Raw genomic sequence first — 24021 nt, 5'->3', positions numbered from 1 at the left:
CCGTCTGTCCCACATGCCCCGGCTGTCTCTCTATCCCACACATACTCTGTTGCCTCTGTGTCCCATGTCTGCCCCTCATGTCTGCAGTGTCTGCTACACGTACTCTGTCTGCCCCACACGTGCCGTCTTTGTCTGCCCCTCCCCGTTTGCTCCACGCAATGCCCTGCCCACTCCGTCCGTCTGCCTCGTACCCCAGGGTTTGCCTCTGCGTCTGCCCTTCCCACGGATGCACCTGTCTGTCTCTGCCTTGCGCCCGCACTCCATGCCGTGGTACGCGCCCTCAACCCACCCAGGACTACAACTCCCAGGCTGCCCCGGGACAGGCCTAGCCCCGATTGGCCGCCCGGCTTCCCGGCACCCTCCAGCCGTGCCCGCTTCCGGCGCGGAGTGGCGGTTAGTGGCGGTCAGGAGCGCGCGGGTTTTAATCGGGTTGTGAGTGCGCGCTCGTCGCTTTCCGTCCTCCGTTCTGCGGGAGGCTGCGTTGTCAGGGCAACGGGGCAGGCTGCAGCGGGGCCTGGCTGCCCCCAGCGCCCCCGTGGGGCTCTGCTCTGCTCGGCTCTGGGTGAGGCCGGCTGGCCGCTGCCCTGCGCGCTAGAGCTGGCGGTCTTCGCCCCCTCCCGTGAGCTCCCCGCGGCGGCTCGGGGGCCCCGCCATGAATTTCTCGGAGGTGTTTAAGCTCTCCGGCCTGCTGTGCAGAGTCTCGCCCGACGGCAAGTACCTGGTGGGTGCCCCGCTCGGCGACTGGCGAGGGAGACGGGCCGGGGCGCGGGGGCAGCAACCAGGGCTCTGCGGGAACGTGCCTCGGTCTCGCAGGGCCTGGGCCAGCTGAGCCAAAGCTTGTCCAGTCGCCTCCCGCAGCGCCTCTGAAATCCGGGAGGGCCCGGTGACCGCCCTCCTCTGCTGTGGCTGCCGCTTTCCCGGCAACAAGTCGCCTCAGACTCTGAGGGTAGGACTAGCAGCAAAGTGCTTAAATTGCAGCCAGGGAGGTTTAGTTGGGCGTTAGGCAGAGCTACGTGGCAGGTATCAGAGAGGTAGCCGAGTTAGTTTGTATCTTCAAAACCAACGAGACGTCCTATGACATCTTATAGACTAGCAGATTTTGGAGCGTAAGCTTTCGTGGGCAAAGACCCACTTCGTCAGATGCATCCTGCTTGTCAGGGTGGTTAGGCGCTGGAATATACTGGGGAGTGGATTGATTTAAATCACCCCCTCCCCCCAAAAAAATCATGCATTTGAATCAAGTTACCTAAAAAGCTAAGATTAATTGACTGTGCTTAGAGTGTACTTAATTTTGGAATAAGCCCCAGTGAACTCAATGGTACTTCTGGCTTTGTTTTCTCAAAAATTAAATACAAAAATCAAAAAAGAAAAGGGGGGGGGGAAAAAGAAGGGGGACAAGTATAGAATGGGGTTCCCTTATAAAAGCTCTGTTGTTCTCAAGTAAAATAGGGAACAGATTTATGGCATCACCAGTGTGGTCTGTAGCCATGTTCCAAAGTAAGTGGCATGTGCTATGTAATACAGTAAACCTTTGTATTACATGGGGGTTGCATTCCTGCAATCTCCACGTAACTCAGATTTTTGTGGAAGTTGAGGGGAGATGGGAACCAGGCTGCAGCCTCAGTCCTGGCTCCCCTGGGCTTGCAAGAGCCAGGAAACTGACCAGCCCACCAGGGCTGGTCAGTTTCTTGGCTCCCAGGGTGGTGGGGAGATGGGACCCAGGGTGGCAGCCTGGTTCCAGTCTCCCTGCTGCTTGTGGACCCAAGAAACTGACCAGCTCATGGCTGATTGGCTTCCCAGGTCCTACAAGCTGTGGGGAGCTTCTGCCCCTTCTCTGGGGACCCCACAGTTGGTTCTGCCAGCCAGGCACTGCCCAGTCGGCTTCCAGCTGCGGGGCTCTGGGTCTTCCTGCCCAGGGACCCCACGGCTGGCTCTCATAACATGTATTACTGTATAAAATAGAAAAATGACAATGGCAGCTAGAACCTCCAGATTTCTCATACTGCAGCTTTGTGTACTTAAATGATTGATAGGTTCTAAACCTACATAGCTAACTAAGTAAGCCATAAGGATTAGCTAAACTAATTCTTTTTTTCTAGCAACATCCAACATAGCAAACAGCTTGGGAATTCACTTGTTAAATCACACTTATACTAAAAGGCATGGAAAGAGTCTTGAAGAATGATGCAGTGCAAAGTGAATTATTTAAGTTACTAACCAGTTGATCCACTCAGCCATAGCCACAGTTTCATCGACATCATTTTCTCCCAATAAGCAGATCCTTTATGGTGTTTTATTCTAGGCCCTGCATCTCCTCCTGGCACTGCTTACATGTGACACATTTTCCTCTTCTATGCAGGGAGTGAATTTCTTCAAAATATTCACAGCTGGGGACTCTCTTCCACCTAGAAGCCAGGACAGTTGTTCTGTGGCAAGAGTGTGGGGCACAGACACACTCAGGCAGCTGTGTGTCCACTGCATAAAGTCTTCCCTTTTTCTTTCTAGACCACTTTGCTGTTCCTTTCTATGCTGCCTCCACCCTTTCCTATATATGATCTCTGTCTTTAAGGCCATGTCTTAACTAACTCTTCTGACTTGCCTTGGCCAAGATCCACCACCATATAATCGCAGAACAAAAATACTCCTATCCAGCATGTATCTTTCTTTGTACATGCTACTTTTAGTCTGCTGAGAAACAAAAATTGAAAATGCAGACTATTGAAAAGCAAGAACTAGTAGTTATGCTGGACAGACTAGAGCCATTAATTCATTTTTATGAGACTGTAAGTGTACGTGTAGCATGTTTGTGATGAGATTTAATTGTAGCTCTTATTTTTACATGAGAAATTTAGTATTTTATTGATATAAAAATCCAATTTTTAACTTTTTAATAATCAACCATTTTTTTCCCTACTCTGATAAATTGCCTAATGAGGTGGTAGAATCTCCATCACTGGAGATTTTTAAGGGCAGATTAGACATACATATGTTAGGGAGGATGTAGTACAACAGGGTTCCCATCTTATCTGAAGCCACTGTGTGCTAATATAGTAGTGAACCTGGGAGAGACAGGTAGCAGATCAGTCTCTTCAAGTCAAATCCCCATACTTCACAAATTGTTTTTGACACTGAGGATGATACAAAATCATGAGTAACTTAAAAAAAAAAACCCAAACCATATTTTAGCAAAATAGTTTGAACACTCTAGTTACAATATAGAAACTTCTGTCGTTTTAAATTCTATTTTGCGCTGAATGTAGATGTAGTGTCATATTAAGTATTATAGTGACGCCTGCTGGCGATTGGTTTCTTTGTTACTTGGAGTTGATATAGTTTCTTCAAGACATAAAATAGTGCTTTGAACTGATTATCACACAAGATCTCAGTCCAGAAATTTGAAGTTTCAATGTCAGAATTGTTCCCATTGACTTGAGTGGGACCAATGTGTGACCTTCAGCATTGTAACTAAACTAGAAATATTTGTAATTTTTAATGTACTGGTTTAGTCAGTTTTAAAGTTGAGTGAAAACTCAAAAGATTATGAAGTTTAGCCCTATTGTATTGTTTGAGGAAGACACTTTTCAAAATCTTGAGGCCTTGGTCCTGCTGTGAGTTGTCAATTGTCTACAGATGTGTAACTTCACTTGCTTGTTATTAACTTACTCTAGAACGAGCTCTTAGCTAATTTTTCATTCAAAGGAAGACATTAAATTGAGAAAATATAGTTCTAAAGGGTAGGTGCAGCTGAAGTATAAATAGGAGTAATGTAGTAAATATATATTTTCCCTTACTAATATAGGCCTTAGTGCTGAAAATACTTAAGCGCTGCTTAATTTTTTATGGCTCTTATTATTAAAACAACCTGTTGTTTTTTGATTTTTCTGTTTGTTTACTTTATGCATTTGATGATGCTTTCTGTATAATCAGCTTCCTATGTTTTAAGGGCAGAGGAAAAGGAGGAAGAGAAAATAAACTTTTTAAAATGTCAAGGCAACAAAAACTGGCTCGGGGAGAGTCAGATATGTGCAACATCTAAAGCTATTATAACTCAGTTTGAAATTGACAAGATTAAATGTAATTGTGTCAACCTGAAAATAGTTTTTGTGATTAAAAATATTTGAAAATATTTATGCTTTCAGTGTAAAATAAATTTAGTAGCTTTTTTAAATTTAAAAAAAAAGGCCTGAAATCAAACATTTCTATCCTTCAGCTTAGATTACACAGGTGAGTTTTTGGCAATTCTTACATTGCCATCAGTGTTTTTTAACATTTGCTTTGGAGTAATCTCTTTTCAACTTCTTTTTCAATTGATTTTATAGCTCCATTACAAATGTACAAATCCAAATATATAAGTCCTAGTGTGTCCCAAACATCTAAATTCTAGATCACAGAGTGACAGAGTGTGAATGATGCAGCACAAGTTTTGGCACTCTGAACGTCAACTAAGTGATTTATTTTTTGTTTGCATTCAGGCTTCATGTGTGCAGTACCGTTTAATAGTTAGAGATGTGAACAACCTCCAGATCCTTCAACTGTACAGTTGCCTGGATCAGATCCAGTACATAGAATGGTCATCAGACTCTCTCTTTATATTATGTGCCATGTACAAACGAGGGATTGTTCAGGTAAGTACAGATACATGCCATATTTCTGTGTAGAATTCACTAATTGCTAAATTGAGAACTTGAGCGTCTTTGCCAAAGTAACGGACATTCTGGTTTGAATAAAGCTGAAGTTGCTACTGTTTGTCAAAATCTTGATTCAATGATTATTTGTTAGTCTGAAAACAGATATCAGAATAAAAGCACCTGAAGCAAATTTATGAAAGCAAAAAGCTTCCACAAAGTATCACATTCTTATGTTAATGCATAAGGAAACAAGTATATACAGACTTTTATTAAAGGGAACAAAAGCTTTAAAAAGGATGGCCAGTCAGAAAACATGACAGAAAAAATATGCTTTGACATAGTTTAATGCACAGAGATGTGCGTCTTACTTTTGTAATGGAATCCAGCGCCAGTCCTTCATGGCAAGACTTTCAAAGGTTTCCTGACCTCCGTGGTATGTATTGATGGTATTTGTTCCTTAGCTGTAGTGTGGTTCTGTGAGGAGAGGAAGTTTTGAAGTGCTAGTTGGTGTGCTGCAATGACTGGTCTCTCTGATCTAGGTCTGGTCCTTGGAGCAGCCAGACTGGCACTGCAAGATTGACGAGGGATCAGCAGGATTGGTGGCTTCATGCTGGAGTCCAGATGGTCGTCATATTCTCAATACAACAGAGTTTCACGTAAGTGTGAAGTCATAATTGTTCTTTAGAGTATCGTATTACTTGCTGCAAATGGCTCCTTAAATAGCCCAAAGCTCTTAAAGCTGTAGTAGTCAATAAATTGAGGTATATGCACATTTTTTCTCATTTCAGATCAATTCTGATTTAATCAGTGCTTAATTCTTTTACATTTTGCTTTCTTAATTTTTGACAAAAACATGGAATATGGAAGACTCATGCATTTCAAAATGAAATTTATTTATTTAAAAAGTGTGGTAAAGAACTGTCATTTATGTTACGAGGTGCACAGCACAAAAGTGAACTGAAATTCAGTTTTGGGCGAAAACTTTTTCTCTTCCAAAATCTATGAACAGAAGTGCTTCTATAAAACAAATTGAAACAGTTATTTTTAAATAGCTGTCCTCGACAAAGGCGCTAAAAGTCTGGAAGTAATCTGATTTTCATTATCCACACTCTGAGGGGCGCAAATGCAAGCATAAGCATGAAAAATAATAGATAAATTACATTTTAACAAATTTTTGCTTCAACAATTTAATGTGTGCTGCGTAATATAGCCTTATAGCATGGCTCTTAAGTAAGCTTTTCAATTAAACTAAGGCAATGCTGTTTAGATAAATTACTTCTGAAACGTAGAATCTGAACTGCATGAAGTTCCACATATGCTTAACTTTACTCTATTAGTCTTATCAGTTTCAGTGGACCTTTTTGCAGACCTAAATTAAGCATATGTTGATACTTCCAGGATAAAGGCCATAGTCTGGAATCCTCCTCAAGATATGCTATTGGGAGTTTGATTAGTCAGAGCCTGGTTCAAAGCTCATTGAAAACAATGGGAGGGGTTTCACAGGTGGTTTTCAGAGCTATCTGATTTAATGAGGGCTCAAAGCAGTAGCAGTCTTGGTGAAAAGAAGCTAGGACTAAATACCATAAATTTGCCTTGCCATTGTACCTTTTCTGTGTGAGTATATATAAAACTTAATATGCCAGGGCTGTCATACTGCAACTTTCACCAATACAAATTCACTTTTTAATGCAGCAAATTCGTAGCATGTATGTACTGCGAAGTTCTTTAAAGCTTATGGAAATTTCACGAGACTGGATATGAATGTCCTTTTAGAGGTAAAGTTGAGGAAATAGCTTGAGAAGAAAATTCACTTCCCCATTCTACACAGTGGATCCAGGTTCCTATATCCTGCTATTGTATGAAATGTGCATTGTTATCAATTGGGGACGCGGTGTGGCAGCTGGAGAGCATAGTATTGGAGTTGGTAACTTTACTGTGGAGATAAGATTTTTGTTCTGTGCCTGGACAGTAGAGTGGTAGTGTGAGCCTTGAATGCTAACATTTCTAAGTTAATGTGAGTGACATTGAATTCAGCCAGAATATATGTCTGTCTGAGAGAGAGAGAGAGAGAGAGAGAGAGAGAGAGAGAGAGAGATTGTTTGTTTGTTTGTTTGTTTGTTTGTTTGTTTGTTTCACACAGGAATGTTTGGTGTCAGGTATAACTAGCACTCTGTTTTCTTTTTGTATAGTATCCCTTGTTTTTTCCAGGCTGTTGGGGTGAGTATAGGGTGATGAATCCAGGAACAATTTTTCCCAGTATTGATTCTCCTTGGTGTGGATTAAAACAAGTCCAGTTGTTCAAACTAAAGGCAGACATGTGTCTAACAGGCAGGATTGTTGTAGCCTGAGTAACCAAAACTGTGGGCGGCTCCTGCTTCTCCATGCTACAAGTAGGTTTATAATGGCATGTGCATGTGGGGGTGGACTAGTGAGTATTTTTTTATCACCTTTCAGAACTCAGTTTGACCCTACAGGATTTCATTTAAGCCTTTGCCAAGTTGGCATCTGTGCTGGGATAGGTTTACTCTCCAGCTGTAAACTGGTCACTAAATTTACTTGTCAGACAGCTGCTTGGGTTATGCCAGTGTCTGTGTTGTTTACTCTCTAGTACACTAAATCCATAGTCTCTACTAGAACAGACAGTGTTTGAGACAGGAACTAGCAGGATACTTAATGTCATCCTATTATGTACATTGTCAAGTTCAGGATTGTGTGAAAAACTTTTCAGGTTCTATCTTAACCCATGCAGCTCAGATTCATCAGTCTGGTATTTTCATGTAACACCAACTAATTATGACTCATACTGGGATTTTTCTGGTCAGTTTCTGAGCTTAAAAATGGGTTCATTAATATGTTTTTGTTCTCCTCATACAGTTTTTTAAAATGATTGATACTTTATTTCTAACCACCTGTGCAGTTTATAACTTTCTGTAGGTAAACTAGATGAGTTATTTTTGTAGTTGGTTCTGTATTGCATATGAATTATAAACAAAGTATAGTACGTAACACTGACTTTTCTCTGATCTGTGTTCAGGAGCTCAGCGTCTAACTTAAAATATGTGGGAGTTTTTTAATGAATACTTCAAAGTCCATCACCACTTACGGTGTACAAACTCAGTAGTGGATACTTTGAGACACATAGCATTACACTGGATGTATTTAAGATAAAAGCAAATCTGACAATGTTTCAGTTTAAACTGGTTTTATTGCAAATGAGAATCCTTTGTATATACCCTTTGTGTACACATGCACCATATGTTTGAATATATCCTTTGTGTGTAACAGAGAGATAGCCGTGTTAGTGTATATTCTATCAAAACAATAAAGCAGTCATGTAGCACTTTAAAGACTAATGAAATAATTTATTAGGTGATGAGCTTTCCAGGGACAGACCCACTTCTTCAGACCATAGCCATACCAGAACAGACTCAATATTTAAGGCACAGAGAACCAAAAATAGTTATCAAGGTTGACAAATCTGAAAAATTGTTATCAAGGTGGGCGAATCAGAGAGCACAGGGGTGGTAGGAAGGAGGGAAGTGAAGAGTTAGATAAAGCAAAGTATGTAAAAGAGTCCTTATAATGAGCCAGGTAATTGCTGTCCTAGTTCAAACCATGTGTTAGTATCAAATTTGAATATAAAAGAGTTTTGCACTCTTTCTTTGCAAATGATAAAGTTCCTTTTCAGTAAAACGCAGACTTTCAGGTCATTAACGGAATGGCCCACTCCATTAAAGTGATGGCTGACAGGTTTGTGAGTTAGGAGTCTTTTGATGTCTGTTTTGCGTCCATTCATTCTTTGTCGAAAAGTGTTTGAGTTAGACCTATATACATAGTATGTGGGCATTGTTGGCACGTGATGGCATATATGATGTTAGTTGAGGAACAGGAGAATGTGCCCATGATTCTGTGAATAAGCTGGTTAGGTTCAGTGATGGTATCTCCAGAATACATATGTGGACAAAGTTGGCAACAGGGCTTGTTGCAAGGAAAAATGCCAGGATTGGTGGTATTATGGTATAGTCTGTGGTTGTTGCTGAGAATCCTCATAAAGTTGTGAGGTTGTCTGTAGGAGAGAACAGGCCTGTCACCTAGGACCTTCTGGAATGTGGCATCCTGATTAAGGATAGGTTGCAGGTCTTCAATGATATGTTGCAGTGGTTTGAGTTGGGGCTGTAGGTAATGACCAGTGGTGTTCTGTTACTGGCTTTTTTGGGCCTGTCTTGGGGTAGCTGGTTTCTGGGTATTTGTCTGGCCCTGTCAGTTTGTTTTTTTACTTCTCCTGGTGGGTAATTCAGGTTCATGAATATTTGGTAGAGATCTTGTAGTTTTTGTTCTCTGTCAGTAGGATCAGAGCAAATGTGATTGTACCTAAGGGCTTGGCTGTAAACAATGGATCTTGTTGTGTGTGCAGGATAGAAGCTAGAAGCATGTAGGTAAGTATAGCGGTCAGTGGGTTTCCAGTAGAGTGCGGTACTGAACAGGCCATCATTGATTTGTACTGTAGCGTCCAGGAAATGTATCTCATGTGGAGTGGTCAAGGCATAAGTTGATGGTGGGGTGCAGGTTGTTAAAGTCTCTGTGGAATTCTTCCAGAGTCTCTATACCATGGGTCCAAATCATAAAGATGTCATTGATCTATCCTAAGTAAAGGAAGGACAATAGGAGATGAGAGCTGTGAGGAATCATTGTCCCAGGTCATCCATAAATATATTAGCATATTGTGGGGCCATGCAGGTGCCCACAGCGGTTCCATTAATCTGGAGGTATAAATTGTCCCCAAATCAAAAATAATTGTGGGTGAGAACAAAGTTACAGAGGTCAAACACCAGATTGGCTGTGGCGACATCAGGGATGATATTCCTGATCACTTGTAGTCCATCTTCATGTGGAATATTAGTGTACAGAGCCTTTGCATCCATTGTGGGAAGGATGGTGGTGTTGGGAAGTTTTCCAATGTTTTGTAATTTTCTCAGGAAGTCAGTGGTATCTCGGAGATAGCTGGGAGTGTTGGTGGCATAGAGTTTGAGGAGGGAGTCCATGTAACTGGATAGTCCAGTGGTAAGGGTGCCAATACCTGAAATGATAGGGTGTCTGGGGTTTCCAGGTTTGTGGATTTTGGGAAGTGAATAGAATAATTCAGGTTGGGGCTCAGATGGTGTGTCTGAGTGAATAAGGTCCTGAGTAGCAGCAAAGAGTTCCTTAAGAAGTTGTAATTTCTTTTGGAATTCCAAAATGGGATTAGAGGAGAGAGGTCTGTAAAACGTGGTGTTGAAGAGTTGTCTGGCTGCCTCTTGTTCATAGTCTGACTTATTCATGATGACAACAGCAACCCCTTTGTCAGCTGGTTTGATTATAATGTCTGGATTATTTTTGAGACTCTGGACAGCATAGCGTTCAGCATAGTTGAGATTGTCTCTCATTTGGTATTGTTTATGTATAATGTCAGTCTGAGTACGGGTGTGGAAGCATTGTACGTAGAAATCCAGACTTTCACTATGATCATTAGGGGGAGTCCACATAGAGTTCTTCTTTTGGTGTTGGTTGGGGGGCGGGGGGTGGAGTCGAGAGAGTCAGATTGATGTTCATAGGTGTGTTGGAAAAATTCCTTTAAACAGAGATGGTGAAAGGCTTCAAGGTCACCACAGAATTTTATTAAGTTTGTGGAGGAAGTGGGGCAGAAAGAAAGACCCTGGGATAAGAGAGACTCTTCTGCTGGGCTGAGTTTGTAGCTGGAAAGGTTAACAGTATTGTTCATTGAGCTGTGGCTGTTTTATTTGTAGTATCCTGAGGTATGAAGTAATTTAGATGATTTATTGTCCTTTCTTTTTTTAAGAAGTGGAAGTGTGTTTTATAGATTTCTTGTCTAGTATATGTAAAGTCTCATTCTATGGGGTCTTGTGTGGATGCCTGATTATTAAGAGTTTTAAGTTCAGAGAGTTCATTTGTAATCATCTTTTGTTTATTGTAAAGGATTTTGATTAAGTGGTTCCTCACTTAGCGTGTGTGGCATAAATTCTGTAGTTGGTGTAGTACGTTGATTGTAGTGGGTTTTTCACTGTCAGTCCCTTGGGTACAATGTCCATTTTCGTGTATTTGGAGAGAAAGACAATGTCTGTCTGGATCTGGGCGAGTTTCTTCATGTAGTTGATGGATCTCCATTTCAAACAGCTGAATGTAGTGCCTTGCATGTTGAATAGTAATAGAGAGAGAGCTGTGTTAGTCTATATTCTATCAAAACAAGCAGTTCAGTGGCACTTTAAAGACTATAACAAAATAATTTATTAGGTGATGAGCTTTCGTGGGACAGATCCACTTCTTCAGATCATAGCCATACCAGAACAGACTCAATATTTAAGGCACAGAGAACCAAAAATAGTTATCAAGTTTGACAAATTAGAAAAATTGTTATGAAGGTGGGCAAATCAGAGAGCAGAGTGGTGGTAGGAAGGGAGGAAGTCAAGAGTTAGATAAAGCAAAGTATGTAAAAGCGTCCTTAAAATGGGCCAGGTAATTGCCATCCCAGTTCAAAAAAAGAGAGAGAGAGAGAGAGAGTGTGTGTGTGTGTGTGCGCGGGCGTGCGCACACATGCACCATGTATCTGAAATTGAATATTATGGCACAACATCCAGAAATACAAAATGCTGCCTACATGTAGCAGGGAATAGTACGGCTGAAAGGGGACCCAGCGTCTTCTAGTGCAGTCCATTGGACATAGGTGTTTGTCTAACTTGCTCTTACAATCTCTGTCACTGGAGATTTTTAACACTTCACCCAAATGATGGAATTGAAGCATGGAGAGTAGTACACAGTTTTTACTGGACCAGTCTTACTGGAAATTATGTTCAGAAAAGTGCTGCACTTTTCTTTGTATTTTATTTGTTGCTGAGTAATGCCCTGCATTATCATTTGTATGGATGGTTTTGGCATATTCAGTTTAAAAGAAATGGCGCATAAATCTCCAACTTTTAAAAGCTGTATGTATTCTTTTCTTGTCTTCTGCTTGCTTTGCTGCTTAGTCTTTAATTTCAGATAGTCCACTCTTTACTGACTAAACGTCTTGGGGAAACATTATTGAGTGCTTGGCAACCTTTAGAACTTTGAATTTGGTCCACTGAATCCAGCATCAGGCACTATATATCATTATAGAGAACAGCAAAAGAGAGACTATTTCTATCAAACATCTGAAAATAGCAAGTGATTACCGTAAACTTAAAAATATAGACTTGGCTTTGCTCTTGTAACTTGCATTGCCAGGAGTATTGTGGAACATGTGTGCATGTCTTGGTTGGAACAGTATTGAAAAAGAATGTAATCAAGAGTTACTGTTACTTGATATTTTAGTAAAGTGTAGTGAAAATGGGCACTTGGAAACACCCGTATACAGAAAAGAAACACACGGACCAGATTCTGAGCTTTTTTTAGTAATCATCTGGCTAGCCAGAAAAGGAGTTGCATAAGAACTCTCTTTAATAGAGCAAGGACACATTGTAGCAAGAACTTAGCAAGCAAAGCCAAAGAGAAACATCTTAATCATATTTTTAAATTAAATGGCTATCCAAAGAACTTCATCCAAAGATGCTTACATAAGAGTCCAAAAATCAAAAAGTACTGAACCTTTGGTTAAAATAATAGGATTACCATATATTAGAAATATTTCTGAGATAACATCAAGATTATTGAAACCGCATGGAATTGAGGTGGCACACAAATCAACAAATACATGGAGAAATATTTATTTAAGCCAAAGGACCCAATTGAAAGTACATGTAAAACAAATGTGATTTATAAATTACAGTGTTCAAGCTGCTCTAAACATTACGTTGGACAAATGGGAAGGACATTGGGCACACGTATACACTAACATCAAACAGCGGTTAAATGACATGACCCTTTATCCTTGAGCTCATGGCACAAAGATAACACAATTCACAATGTGGAAGTTATTGGACAATCAGACCTTAGACGAGGACAGGAGTTTCTAGAAGCGTGGTTTTCAGGTAAGGATTCAATCAACTGGTATGTTGAATTGGATCCAGTGTTTGAGCCCATGAGATTAACAGGTAATAGGAAAAGATCTTGTAGGGAAACCATGGTTAACAATGATTGGTCAAAGGTAAACAATCAAGACTGACTATTGGTCAGGTTCACTTAAAGAAGCACTATATAGAGGACTAGCTGGGGAGGACTTTATTGAATCAGATTGTGCACTGATGATGTTACCTTGAATGGTAACGAAATGTTTGCATTTTAATTGCCAAGCTCAGCGAACAGCCGTACGTTAAATAGTATTACTTCTATTTTTTCATCCATGGGTGGAATAAAGTTTGTGTACCAATGCATAAGTGGATATGCACCACCAGTAGAAACACAGGCTGCCATCCATGAGCCACTGTGGGTGCACTTGCTAATCAGCTGGATGCATCTGAATCTTCCCTAAGTAGCCACCCATGTGCTCAGCTTACAGGGATCACTGAGTACGATGTGTGTTGCAGTGAGATGGTTCTGTAAATTGTCCAAGCAGCTGACTGGGTTGGGACATTGTATACTGTGGTGATATAAAAGGTGTAACCCTTTATTAGGGTCTGCTACCATCTTTGCTAGCTGTCACTGAGCATACGTCAAAGTGCAGTCAGTCATTTATAGCTTCCTTTAGCTGAAAGTTCCCCTTTGAGTTACATGTGTACAGCCACATAATAGACCAACATAAGGGCTGGTTACTGGCAAAGTTTGCTGCTTGATTTTTATCATCCAGGGAGTATTGAGCTGATTTCAAAAGTTGTCAGTGCTTTTAGCCGTCTTAGTGTGATTAGAGTTTGAAAAGTGACTCTCTCAATTGTGTTGTGGGGTTCTATTTTTCTACTGCAGTGATACCAGATCATTCCAGTTTAATTTAAAATCTAAAATGGTAGTTCTAACTACCAGCTCTGCAAACTCACCCAGGAATCTGAAAGTCAAGCTGGATTCCTTCTGGCTCACTTGGAAGTCTCAGTGAATTCTATTGACTTATGAAGTGGAATAGAAATCAGTTCATTCTCCTATAGTTATATTTGTATTTAGAAGTAGGGATAAAAAAGTCATATGTTCTGTTTACTTGCTACAGTAAACAGGTATTCTTCTAAACTGAACATGCATTCAGATTTGTAGAGAGAATTGATAATTTTTGCACAGTCAATTTTCAGAGCAGAATTGCACTTTCAGAAAATAAGTGCCTATTGGTGTATTAATGTAACAACCTGGTAGCATCTATCAGTGGGAAAGTAGATACTATGCCAGATATCTTGCATCTGATGATGATGTCCTTCTGTATGCTGTTACACAATGTGGCAGTCTATCTTGAAGAGAACTCAGACTGCATATAAAGGGAGAAAGTAGATGTGGCTGTATAACAAAGATTTTGTTTGCATGGGAGTATAGGATATTTTCACATCCCACCCATTCAGATAATGCCTATTTGATAACTTAATTTTTCGCACTTTAAAATTCTTGTAAATAAGTCACTCTTCTGATTCATAGGAGATGGAAGATTTAGGTCTCCACTTTCTCATTGTCTTTCACGTTTGCCAAATTACAACACAACGATTCGTACCGCACATCCTTCAATATTTCCACTGGAAATAGCTTATGTGCTGCATATTTCTGCGTTTCCTAGCTCAGAGGATTAAGACACCAGTGAACCTACTGTAAATTAAAGACACCTTTTAAAAAATGTGCTTTTGTGCATATTGGATCTAATCCTTCAGTACAGCCATTTACAATTATGGTTGAAAAGTATTTTCTGTCAAGGAATGTGCCCTAAATAATACTCTGAAATCCTGTGCTGACAGATATAGCTATGTAAGGAAGCCCAATGACCCAGTCAAGTCTGGGACAAAAGTTTACAGTCACTTGAGATACAACATGGTTTAAAAGCATGTTTTTTTGTTTTTTTTTCATCTAGTGAAAATCACCAGTCTCACCTGCTTGAACCTGTCAAAGTTGGGATGAAGTCTCTAACCAAACACTGGAGACTGTTTATCACGTTACTATCTAAATACTTTTTTATTCTCAGCTGTTTTAGGCTATTTTAAAAATACTGCTGCTTTTGGTTTCCACTGCAAAACAACAGCTGAAAACTTCCTGTACAACATTACCATTAGGTTTTGAGTTTGACCATTCACTTAGTCTAGTCATCTACACTAAAAGTAGAACATCTTGGGATGGTCAGTTTAAAAAAAAAAAAAAAAAAAAATGCATGCTACTGATCAAATGATTTTTTTCCTGTAACAAAAATTCATTTTTTTTAGAAACCTCATTTGTTAAACTTTAAAGTGCTGTTTTACATTTTTCACATGCAGTGAGCACTGTATTTTTTCCCTTCCTTCTTTGTCTCTGCTACCAGTGAAACAATCTTTCTTAGCTAATTTGCATAGAGGGTTATGGTAAATATGTGGATAAACTTGGTTGTGACCATTGGGAATATGAAGGCTCTCTTGTCAATGTGTAATTAGGCTGATGGACAATGATATGTACACAGTATAACTGTACTCTGCATTTCATCCATAGATTTTTGAAGTGCTTCTCAAAGTTTGGGATCCCATCTTCCCAATTATCAGATGGGATAAGAGTTGCAGAGAGTAAGAAAAATATCTTCAAACCTTGGTACCAAACTTAAGGCATTTCAAATCGCCTGATTTTTCAGGTGCCTCATTTAGGCACAATCTTTGAAAATGTTGGTCTATGTTACTTAAGTTATCTGTATCAGAAGGGTAGCCCTGTTAGTCTGTATCCACAAAAACAATGAGAAGTCCTGTGGCACCTTATAGGCTAATAGATTTATTGGAGCATAAGGTTTTGTAGGCGAAGACCCACTCCATCGGATGCACACAGTGGAAATTCCAGGGGCAGGTATAAATATACAGTCACATAAAAGGAGGGGAGTTACCAATCAAGAGGAAGGCTCCAATAAACCTATTAATTTGTAAGGTGCCACAGGACTTCTGAGAATCAGATAATGTAAAAACAATGAGATCTTGTGGCTCCCAGTGATACATTTATTGTACAAGACTACAGCTGCTTCTCAAGTGACATATTTGAACTGGATAGGTGATCCTGTGGGTTACTATGTTTACCTCTATGCCATGGATGCATTAAGAAGCTGAAGATATGTGCTTTGCCTACTCAAGAAGCCTGGTGACCATTTTAAGATCTTCATTCACTCTGGTATTTCTGTTATAAAAAATTTCTTTGTAACAGTTACAGACTTATAATCTGTGTAGAGTACTGGGTGTGCATGCTGAACCTGGCAAATCCTCAATATTATAATGACCATTTGTTTCATTATAAATCAAGTAAGACATAGATTAGATGTGTAGAAATATGTGCAGTAATATTAACACATGTTCTGAGTGTCCGCATGACCACATGCTACAGTATGAGAGTGAGTTTCCACTGCGCGCTCTCTCACTCTCTCATTCAGGACATGTCTCAGCTGTTTGGGGAGGAGAAGCAGTGCATGTGCTTCCTGAGATGCCAGCTCTGGTGAGCAGCTGAGGGGCTTCCCCCTCCATGCCAGAAGCCAGCGGGACCTCCCTTTTTGCAGGAGGTAACACCAGCACAGACTCTTTCTTGGGGTGCTAGGTATTGACCTGGAGGGAGGCTGGGTTGCCTCACACCCCCCAGGTTGGGAACCTGTGATGTAGAGTGATGTGGCTAAATGCTGTACTAGGCCTGCTTTGCCAGTAACCGAGAGAAAGCCATGCTAGTCTATATATTCTATCAAAACAAAAAAGCAGTCAAGTAGCACTTTAAAGTTTAACAAAATTATTAGGTGAGCTTTTGTGGGACAGACCCACTTCTTCAGACCATAGCCATACCAAACAGGCTCATTATTTAAGGCACAAACTGTCTCAAAGAATTAATGGGCACAAAACAGAGATAAGAACACCCCTGATTCACAAACCAATTAGTCAACATTTTAATGGAGTAGGCCATTAAGAAGGAAATAGCGACTAGAATAGCGAAAGCAAGAGCGAGTTTGAAGGCAATGGATAAAATCTGGAAAAGCAAAGCAATTAGCTTAAGAACGAAGCTGGGCGTCTTGAAAACGTGTGTATACAGCAGCATGTTGTACGGATGTGAGACGGGTGATAACAAAAGACTCAAAAAGAAGAATATTGGCGTTCGAAAGGAGTTGTTGTAGAAAGATTCTAAGAATAGGATGGATGCAGAAGGTCACCAAAAAGGAATTATATAGGAAGGTACAGCCGAAAGAGAACCTGCTGCAGAAGGTTATAAAACGGAAGCTACAACTATTTGGACATATTTGCAGAATGAACAACAAACGAAAAATCAAGACCCTAGTATTTGGCATAATGGATGGCTCGAATAGGAGAGGCAGACCCCACGGAGAATGGATAGATGATGATGTACATTGGTGCAGAGCTAGTCTACAGAAACTAAGCCACTCTGCACTGGATAGGGAAAGATGGAAGGAAATAGTGAGGGAGGCATCAGACACCAACGGGCGCTGAGTCCACAGTTATTGATGATGACTCTGTTAATGACTTAAAAGTTTGCGTTTTTAATGAAGAGGCATTTTCACAACAGTCTGCAAAGAGAGGCTTCTGAACTTTCTTTTATATTCAAATTCAACACATTAACACGTGATTTGAACTGAGATGTGAATTTTCTGGGTCATTATAGAAGCTCTTTTGCATATTTGGCTTAATCTAATTCTTGACTCCCCCCGCTGCCCCCGGCCCCTCTACTCTCTGATTTGCTCACCTTGATAATTTTTTTCTGGTTTGTTAACCTTGATTACTTTTTTGGTTCTCTGTGCCTTAAATATTGAGTCTGTTCTGGTATGGCTATGGTCTGAAGAAGTGGGTCTGTCCCATGACAGCTCACCACCTAATACATTATTTTGTTAGTCTTTAAAGTGCTATTTGACTGCCTTTTTTGTTTTGATACTTTGCTAGTGTTTGTAAGATTGGTGGGTAAATTCCACCAATCTAGAACTTGGAATCTGGCAAAAATTTGTTGGTGTCCCACTGTACTATACCTGTTACTTATATCACCTTGTTATAACAAAATATTGAAAAAGCTAGAAGAAATTCTTCTCTGCAAACATACATGGAAAGGTTCACATGACACTGATGATGTCTGTGTGTTGCTGGTGTTGCTTTGATAGCATATTTGTTTTTAATTGATTGATTTGCAGATGGTAATGCAGAGCTTTTATAATGCGGATTGATACCTTGATGTGCTGTGGCATGGCCTGTTTTGCAGCTGACTGCTTCCTCTCTAGTTCCTGAATTTTACAGATGTATGAGTGCCCCAAAATACCCCAAAACTATGTAAATGATTTATATTGATGCTTTTGAAAATAGAAAAGTGACTTGTATTGGGAAAACTGTTTGGGTGTGTTTACCCGAACCCCCTCCTTTCGGAAGGGACATGTTAATGAGGGAATTCAAAAGATGGTAATGAGGCGCTTCCATGAATATGCAGCACCTCATTAGCATAATGGCAGCTGTGACAATTCGAAAGTGCTACTTCCGAATTGCGCGCTGCCTATGTAGCCAGGGGCCTTTTGAAATGATCTCCAGCATTCAAAAGCCCCTTTTGCCCATTTGTTTTGGGAACATATTGAATTTCTCACCTCTTGCCAGCCTTTGCATTTCACATTCTTCCAGATTCCTGTAAAGTTTTATAAATCACATAACTACAAAAATGAGTGATAGCTCAGTGGTTTGAGTACTGGCTTGCTAAACCCATGGATCTGGGGCAAATAGATTTAAAAAAATAAAATGTTAGGGATGGCGGTTAGTCATGCAGGGGACTAAACTTGATGACCTGTCAAGGTCCCTTCCAGTTGTATGATATAGGTATATCTCCATATATTATCCTATAACACACTGGCAGTCATAATGCAAGCAGTATTTAATTCTTTATGTAAAGTTACACAAAGTATTGTTGACCACGTTGACTTTGTTTCTTTTAGTCATATCATCAACATTGTATTGCTGTGTGCTTCCATTACTAAATTGGAATAAATGTCATTGACATAAAAGGAGGGATGGGATTTTGTGTTTGTGGGAACTTAACATTTCTAGCAACCAGAGCTCACAAACTTCCTTAGTGAAACCCACAAAAAGGAGTTGAAATGATAAAGCTAAACTGTAGCGAATGACTCCTCTCACTGTGACAACATGTTGCCCCACACCTGTAGATTCAGTTTTGTGTAAAGTATTGCACATTAAATTTAGGTGCATTGGCCCAGATCCTCAAGGGATTGATTTCAGCAGAAACCAGGAGCTTAAAATACATTTGGGGGATTTGGGCCATAATTTCAAAGTGTAGGGGCTGAAATGCAGTTTGTTGTTCCCAAGTTCAGTTACGTTTTTAATAACCTGATCTCTTGTTAGAATCTCTACATATAGCCCAGGGCTCTGCTGCCAGTTTTCTGGACCAGGCTGTGTACTATGTCTGCTTTTAATACAAAACTGAGGTTCACAAAGTGGCATATTAGATATAAATCTGGAAGAGGGCTGCTACCATTGCTGTGTGGAAATCTTCAGCGTTTTGGCAACTGAGTGCTAATCTCTATGTATCTTGGATAATTCTTTGTACTACAGTGCAACACAAGCTGATTTTTTTAAAATAATGATTTGCATTTAAACTCCAGCTGAAAACTGTTTACAGAACTAAATCAAACAGGACAGGTATAAGTTTGTTTTTAAAGCTGTTGGTCAGTTATTACAATATATAATGGCCGTGCCTACACTAGCCAAAAACTTTGAAATGGTCATGCAAACGGCCATTTCAAAGTTTACTAATGAAGTGCTGATGTACATATTCAGTGCCTCGTTAGAATGCAGGCAGCTGTGGCACTTTGAAATTGCCGTGGCTTGCTGCTGCGCGGCTCGTCCAGACAGGGCTCCTTTTTGAAAGGACCCCGGCTACTTTGAAGTCCCCTTATAAATAAAGAGGACTTTATAAATATAAATAAGGGGACTTCGAAGTAGCTGGGGTCCTTTCGAAAAGGAGCCCCATCTGGATGAGTTGCATGGCAGCAAGCCGCGTCAATTTCAAAGTGCTGCAGCTGCCCGCATTCTGATGAGGCGCTGAATGTGTATTTCAGCACTTCATTAGTAAACTTCGAAATGGCCATTTGCATGGCCATTTTGAAGTTTTTGGCTAGTGTAGACATAGCCAATGTGTGAAGAGCATTAAAGCGAAGTTATAAATTTGTTAGGAAAAGATGTTTTATTTAAAAAAAACGAAAGAAAACCACAAAAAAACACCTCAGTACAATTTAATATAGAGACATTAACACACACTGGAACCAAAGACTTCTCCTAACAAAACTGTTGCACTTAAATCTTAATGTGAGACCCTCCCTGTACAAAAAATACAATAATCTAGTTTAATGTTGAATTAGTCTTTGTATGCGGGTTTTTTTAATCTGCAAAGATAAACACATAGTCCTGTTTTTTATCTTTCCACCAGCTGCGGATAACTGTCTGGTCCTTGTGTACGAAATCGGTGTCTTATATCAAGTATCCCAAAGCTTGTCAGCACGGTGAGTGTACCAGACCTGATATAGGAAAGGATATTCTTAATATGGCAGTACAGGAAAATGAAGTTTTACATATAATGATCAAGCATATGTTTATGGTCAGTGTGCATTCAAGTACCATCCTGCTGAAGCATGTATACTAGCCTGAAGGGACAACCATCTTAAGGTACGTCTGCACTTACTACAGGATGTAGAATACGGACAATGCATGTTCAGCTGGCATAGGTATAAATGCACTGTACACAGGGAGGCACAACTTACATAAGTAGAGTGATCTACATGCCTGAACCCCAGGGTGTGTATCCTACGTATCTCTCTATGTGCCTGAGCAGTGCCTCCTACAACTATACTGCTGTTTTGAGCAATGTAATATCCAGCTGCCATAGCCTTTCTCCACCTCATTGAAAGGGTCTGGCAGGGCAGAGGCAAAAGCAAAGGGTTCTGGCAGCTTCCCACTGCCTGCATGCTCCCAGAGCTAAATGCCAGTGACAAGTGTGCACAGGCTGCCTTACATGGACTGTGTAATGTGTAACCTACATGTCCCCACAAATCTAAACAAGGTCCTAATGAGTTCCATGCCCTACGTTTTGGCCGTGTCTACACTTGCCCTCTCCTTTCAGAAATGGCATGTTAATGAGGCAGTTCAAAAGATGCTAATGAGGAGCTGACATGAATATGCAGCACCTCATTAGCATAATGGCAGCCACACTTGATTTTAAAGTGCTGCTTTTGGAACACATGCTGCCCATATAGATGGGGGACCTATTTGGTTTTAGGAAGAAGGGGCTTTTGAAGTCATGGGGATCCTTTCGAAAGGCCCCCATCTACATGGGCGGCATGTGTTCCGAAAGTGGCCCTTTTGAATTGTGCCTAGCTGGAATTATGCTAATGATGCACTGCATATTCATGTTAGCACCTCATTAGCGTATTCCAGACTGCCTCATTAACATGCCACTTCCAAAAGGAGGGGGCAAGTGTAGACACGGCCTTAGTGTTTGTGCGAACAGTGGGTGCTAATCTGCAGTCAATGGTTTTACTAGGAATGAGACATAAATACTACATTTAGCTTATGTGCCTGTCCAACTTCCAAACACTTGTCAAAAAGCCCAAGATATTGCAAAAACTGGAAACCAGTAATATATTTTGTGTAGCTAGTACAGCTAGAGACTTTGACAAACCCAGAACAAAAATGTGGAGCATAAGCATCCTCTTTCAGTTGCTCATCTTTCTGTTATGCAACTGTATTCAGTCCTCATATACGTGCATGTAACAGAGTGATAGACTGTAGCATTCTATACAGAGACTTCTCAGAATCATTTTAATAAAAGGTGCTTGAACCATGTGTGAAAAATCAGAGTATTCACAGCTGAGTCAATAGCGGGTGTATTTTGTCAACTGATGGCAGGTTGGCAGAGAGGCTGAAATGTCTCTTGCAGAAGCAAAGGGAAGTAGGCAGGAATAGGGGAAATGATATAGGGAGAATACTGGGTACAGCCAAGCCTGGCATGTGAGGTCAGAGGTTGAAATCTGTTTTACTACCACAAAGGAAAATCCCAGGAAGGGGTTAAGATTAGTCTGTATAGAGTGTGTATATCTTCAGAGAACGACGGGAGCTCCATCTGCTTACTGGAGTGTGGGGGTAGAGGTTGTTCTTAAGAAAGAAGGAAAGAGTGATTGATTGATAGGCTCTTTGGGACAAGGATGTTGTTTGCTTAGGCATTTCACTGAGACCCAACATGTGTCACTACACAAATTAAGAATATGATCACTCAGCATCATTTAGATTTCTTGGCATTTGTATAGCACTCAAACGCTATTTCTCAAAAAGAAGGAGGTGGTTTTTATTTCTATGTTACAGACGAAGAAACTAGAAAAAAGAGCTGCTATGAGAACTTCAGTTGTTGGCTAGTTGCTTGCACTCAGATTGCTCCATTCATAAAATATAATCCTTTTCAGAAAGCAATGTACATGTTGTACATACAATAAGAGGGCTGTTGTGTCTGATCAAAAGTGCCATGTAATTCATATATTTTATATAACGAATTCCTCTGTTTGAACAAAGGGAATTGTTTATTTAAACAAAGTAAGGCCTAACATTATTATGATTTTGGTCAGTAGTTTAAACTTGATTCTGGAGAATGACAGAGTTCTGCAGTGCCTTTAGAATGAGAGCTTTGGGAATTACCCATCTAATGTATGAAACTGCCACATTAATCAAAATAAATAATTCTTTAAGTGCACTGAATGAAACAATTCATACTATTAAATAAATCTTTATTTTCCTTTTTCTTTTAAAATGGCTTTTCTTCCCCAAAAAACTTTTACTGCGAGTTCATATATTTTGCTCTCTTCACCTCCTTTTCTAAAGATTCCAAAGCACAAAAGGGTTTCTGTGATGAGGTAGTCTGACCTCCTGTTATAATACAGACTATACAACTTCCCAAAGTGATTCCTAGAACAGAGCTGAGTAGCCTTACTTTTTATTTCTTGTGGGTGTTCCAGCCCCAGAGTACCTGTAGAGTTGGGCATACTTTCTGGATCAGGGAGTTGTATTCTGGAAATCAGGGACTGTGAGGAAGACATGAGGTGGGAGGGACATGATCAGCTAAACATGACCTTGCAGTGTGGTGCTGTGGCCAAAAGTGCTAGTGTATTAATGGAGTCCATTATTTTGCCCAGTATTGATGTCAGGCTAATTAGGCCTACAGTTACCTGGTTTGTCCTAGTTACTTTTTTTTTTTTTTTTTAAATTGGCATAACATTAGCTTTCTTTCAGTCTTCTGCAACTTGTGCTCTACTAACTGAAAATGAACATTAATGGTCCAATGAGCTCCTCTCCCATCTCTTTTGAAACTCATGGATGTAAGTCTTGGTTTAATAGTTGCGATTTAACGTCCTCCAGAGACACTAGTGGAATGGAAAAAGTGATGAGATGACATTATTTGTTTTTCTGAAAATACAAACATAAATATTGGTATGTACACCATTTCCATTTAGTAATGGACAAATACCATTGTTGAGATTGATAAGGGAAGTCAAGGGACATATGTCTTCTACACTTGCTAACTTTTAATTATATTCATGATGACCAACTTTCCCCTTTCTACTATGTATTTATTGTAATTGTTTTCACTTCCCCCAAATCAAATTGATTCTCAATCAGTACACTTCCACTTTGTATGGAATTGTGGCTTTTTGGGCATCAAATACACATTGCAAAATGATTCCCAATCATCACTGACAGTTTTCTGATTAAATTCTTACTTCTGACTGACTTAGCTCATAATTTTTTTCAGCTTGGTTCTTTAAATAAGGTGAGTTTCGTGTGTGTGTGTGCGTGTGCGAGTGTATGTATATATAAAAATATAATTACTGGACTAGATTTTCTAATTTCTCTGACAGGAATAGCCTTCACAAAGGATGGTCGCTATATGGCACTAGCAGAGAGGCGTGACTGCAAAGACTTCATTAGCCTCTTTGTATGCAGTGACTGGCAGCTACTGAGGGTAAGACATGCCCTTGCCTTCTGCTGCTATTGCATTCATTTAAAGAGTGCACGGTAGTGTAGAGCATAATTATGTTACAAAACAACTTGTAAGGCCACATTTCAGACTTGGCAATACAGGACATTTCCTCTGTAAGCCAAGAAAGAGCCTCCAGGTGTGATGGAAAGCAGAAGAACTGTCCTCAGTAAACTACATACAGTAATGATAAAGCACTGCATTTTTTTTTTTTTTTTTTACTGTGAGAAGTATTCAAATATTCTGGCTTATTTGAGTAATCCTGTTGATTGTAAAATACACTGCAGAAGAACCATGTCCAAGAACTAAC

At 40.2% G+C, this 24021-nt stretch overlaps 1 protein-coding gene across 2 annotated transcripts in view; it reads left to right on the top strand.

Annotated features, from left to right (window-relative positions):
• The first annotated feature begins 379 nt into the window (after positions 1 to 379).
• The window catches only part of WRAP73 (WD repeat containing, antisense to TP73), a 32672-nt gene continuing 9030 nt past the window's right edge, over positions 380 to 24021 (top strand). The window contains exons 1-5 of one of the 2 annotated variants that reach the window (XM_075018146.1): positions 380 to 721; positions 4473 to 4625; positions 5168 to 5284; positions 20121 to 20193; positions 23593 to 23696. In XM_075018146.1, coding sequence (XP_074874247.1) covers positions 653 to 721; positions 4473 to 4625; positions 5168 to 5284; positions 20121 to 20193; positions 23593 to 23696 — 516 coding nt within the window. In that variant the 5' untranslated portion in view covers positions 380 to 652. Of the gene's footprint in view, positions 722 to 4472; positions 4626 to 5167; positions 5285 to 20120; positions 20194 to 23571; positions 23697 to 24021 lie in introns of both variants that reach the window. The other variant, XM_075018145.1, reaches the window with a different exon arrangement.

This window comes from Carettochelys insculpta, chromosome 23, assembly GCF_033958435.1.
Source record: "Carettochelys insculpta isolate YL-2023 chromosome 23, ASM3395843v1, whole genome shotgun sequence".
In the NCBI taxonomy this organism is placed as follows: domain Eukaryota; kingdom Metazoa; phylum Chordata; order Testudines; family Carettochelyidae; genus Carettochelys; species Carettochelys insculpta.
Note: the sequence above shows the minus strand (reverse complement) of the source record. Positions and strands in the feature narration are given on the sequence as shown.